General features: G+C 39.5%; 1 protein-coding gene across 1 annotated transcript in view; it reads right to left on the bottom strand.

Annotated features, from left to right (window-relative positions):
* Window positions 1–2,459, bottom strand: part of LOC138030795 (uncharacterized) — a 2,766-nt gene extending 307 nt beyond the window's left edge. The window contains exon 1 of the mRNA XM_068878668.1: window positions 1–2,459. This exon is cut by the window's left edge and continues 307 nt beyond it. Within this exon, the coding sequence (XP_068734769.1) occupies window positions 1–2,459 (2,459 nt within the window).
* Window positions 2,460–2,500: the final 41 nt, after the last annotated feature.

The following is a 2,500-nucleotide window of genomic DNA, read 5'->3' as shown; positions in this document are numbered from 1 at the left end:
GTTAACCAATCTGCTATGTTATATTTACTTTCTATCCAAAACCATTCTTTGGGGTTTGTATTCTGTTGTATCTCTCCTACGCGGGTTGCGGCGAAGGTATTAAATCCGTACGATTCTTTCTGTATCATGCTATGCACTATTTGGGAGTCCACAATGTGGTAGCACTTTACAAACTTGTATCTACATTGTGTGAGTAGATATGCTTTTAGTCTTGAGTTTAACAAAGCTCCACACAGTTCAATTCTATCAATGGACATCTTTTTTATCGGTGCGAGTCGATTTTTTGATAGTATAAGTCTGCAGCTATATCGTCCATTATTGAGTTTCCATCTTACATATGCACAGGCACCAAAGGCGTTGCTGGATCCATCACTGAAGATGATTAACGTCGGTTGTTCACTTGTTGCATCCTTTGGTTTCACGCATCTCTTGAATTTGATGTTGTTCATTTCCTGCATATCCTGGCAAAATTGTTTCCAGTATTGTTTGTACCTTTCAGGAATTGCATCATCCCAACCTAGTTTATTTTCGATTCCCCATAGTTCCCTCATCAAAATCCTTGCTCTGACTGTGAATGGTCCTGTTAAACCAAGAGGATCATAAACGCTATTCACTTGTGATAGAATTATTCTTTTCGTTGGGTTGCTGTCGTTATCATGAGTCTTATCATTTGGTTTTTTCTTGGATGTGGTTCGAAGGTGCATCTTATATACAAATTCGTCTTGAACTGGGTTCCAAACAACTCCCAACACCTTTTCCGTATTTGAGGATTTGTCGTTGGGTATAGTTTTGAGTATATCAATTCTATCATGGGTGAAAATCCACTCTTTCATTTTGAAGTTTCCTTCGTCAAGTAAGGCTTCTATATCCTTAGCGAGTTTTGTGGCTTTTTCTTTGGTGGGAACACTCTCTATTATGTCATCCATATACATGTTTTCTTTGATGACCTGAGTCGCTTCGGGATATTTATCCGCTCCCATTTCTGCTGTTTTTCTCAATGCAACAGTAGCGATCGTCCCCGATGGTTTGTCTCCAAATGACACTCTTTGTATTACATACGTGTCTGGTGGTCTTCCAGTGTCCATATCTCTCCATAGAAATCTATGTGTATGTTGCTCAATAGTTTTGATCTTGACTGTATGATACATTTTCTTGATATCACCTATCATTGCAATGTTGTTTTCTCTGAACCTTATGAGTACTCCGAAGAGATCATTAAGTAGGTGTGGTCCTTTAGCCCAGTAGTCATTGAGCATGTGTCCCATGTAACGTGCGCTGCTATTAAACACGATTCTTACTGGAGTTGATTTGGAATCTGGCTTCAAAACCTCATGATGAGAAATGTAGTGAATTGGTCCTTTGTAGTTTTTCAGTTCTGTTTGCGAGAGTTTTCGTGCGACTTCTCGTTCGATCATATCTTCAATTTGTTTCTGATAAACGTTAGCGTGTTCTTTATTTTTTGCTAATCTTTTTTCAGTTGATATGAGCATTCCCATAGCAGCCCTTTTATTATCAGGCAATTCGGCGGGATCCCGAATCCATGGATATTCTGTAATCCATCTCTTTTCTTCTTTATTGTACTCCAGCTTGCTTTCGATTAGATGTAATTCTTTTTCTTCCTTTATTGTGAAGTTTTGGGCCCCTAAAGAGCATTTCCCACACTTACATCCACCGCAGCGGGGTGAACATCCGATCCCAAGGTTTTCTATGTTATAGAAATCTTCAACTCGGACAATTGCTGTGTTGACATTTATGTGATCGAGCATGTGGTTTCGTGTCGTTTCCTTGATAAAGGGGTGTGTTCCACCAATGCATCTTCCAAAGCGATTTTTTAGTAGAAGACGGTGTCCTGAAGTTTGCTCACTCTGTGGATGATACGCCGCGTATTCGTAACGAATTAAGACATCAATTGTTCCTGATGGTCTTGATATATCATCTTTAGAAATATCTTTAAATAGTTGAATGATTCCGTTCACGTTTACGCTCTGTATGTCTGAAGTAATTTTATCGATTCCGTATTCGTCAAATTGAACTTCTTGACCTTGTTTGTCTATTAGTGAAAGTTTGTATCTAGTGGATGTGATTTTCTCATTGTCTCCTCCTACTTTGATTATGGAAAGTTCAACTTTCGTTCCTTTCAGTCGTTCGGCTTTTGCTTTGTCATTTGTAATGAAACAGAGTGAAGCTCCGCTATCCCATAGAACATTGACCCAACCGCGCTTTGTGGCGATTCGCTGTATCTGCAATAGACAAGAGTCTGCGATGTTGTTGTCACATGCACTTGCGGATCCGGAGATTCCTTGTAAAGCGGTTTCAATTTTTTCATCTTTATGAAGTGTCTGGTGATGCAATTTGGTGCATCCGTTCACGCCGCAAGGTCTCTCCTTCCTACATTCAAGAAGTCTGTGTCCTCTTCGTAAACACGACCAGCAGGCTCCTTTTTCCTTCAATGTTTTCATTTTATCTTCATTTGGGTTTGATAGATAGAATTTACAGTCGC

Source organism: Montipora capricornis, chromosome 13 (genome assembly GCF_036669925.1).
Source record: "Montipora capricornis isolate CH-2021 chromosome 13, ASM3666992v2, whole genome shotgun sequence".
Taxonomy (NCBI): domain Eukaryota; kingdom Metazoa; phylum Cnidaria; class Anthozoa; order Scleractinia; family Acroporidae; genus Montipora; species Montipora capricornis.
The sequence above is the reverse complement of the archived record's forward strand: the minus strand, read 5'-3'. Positions and strand labels throughout refer to the sequence as shown.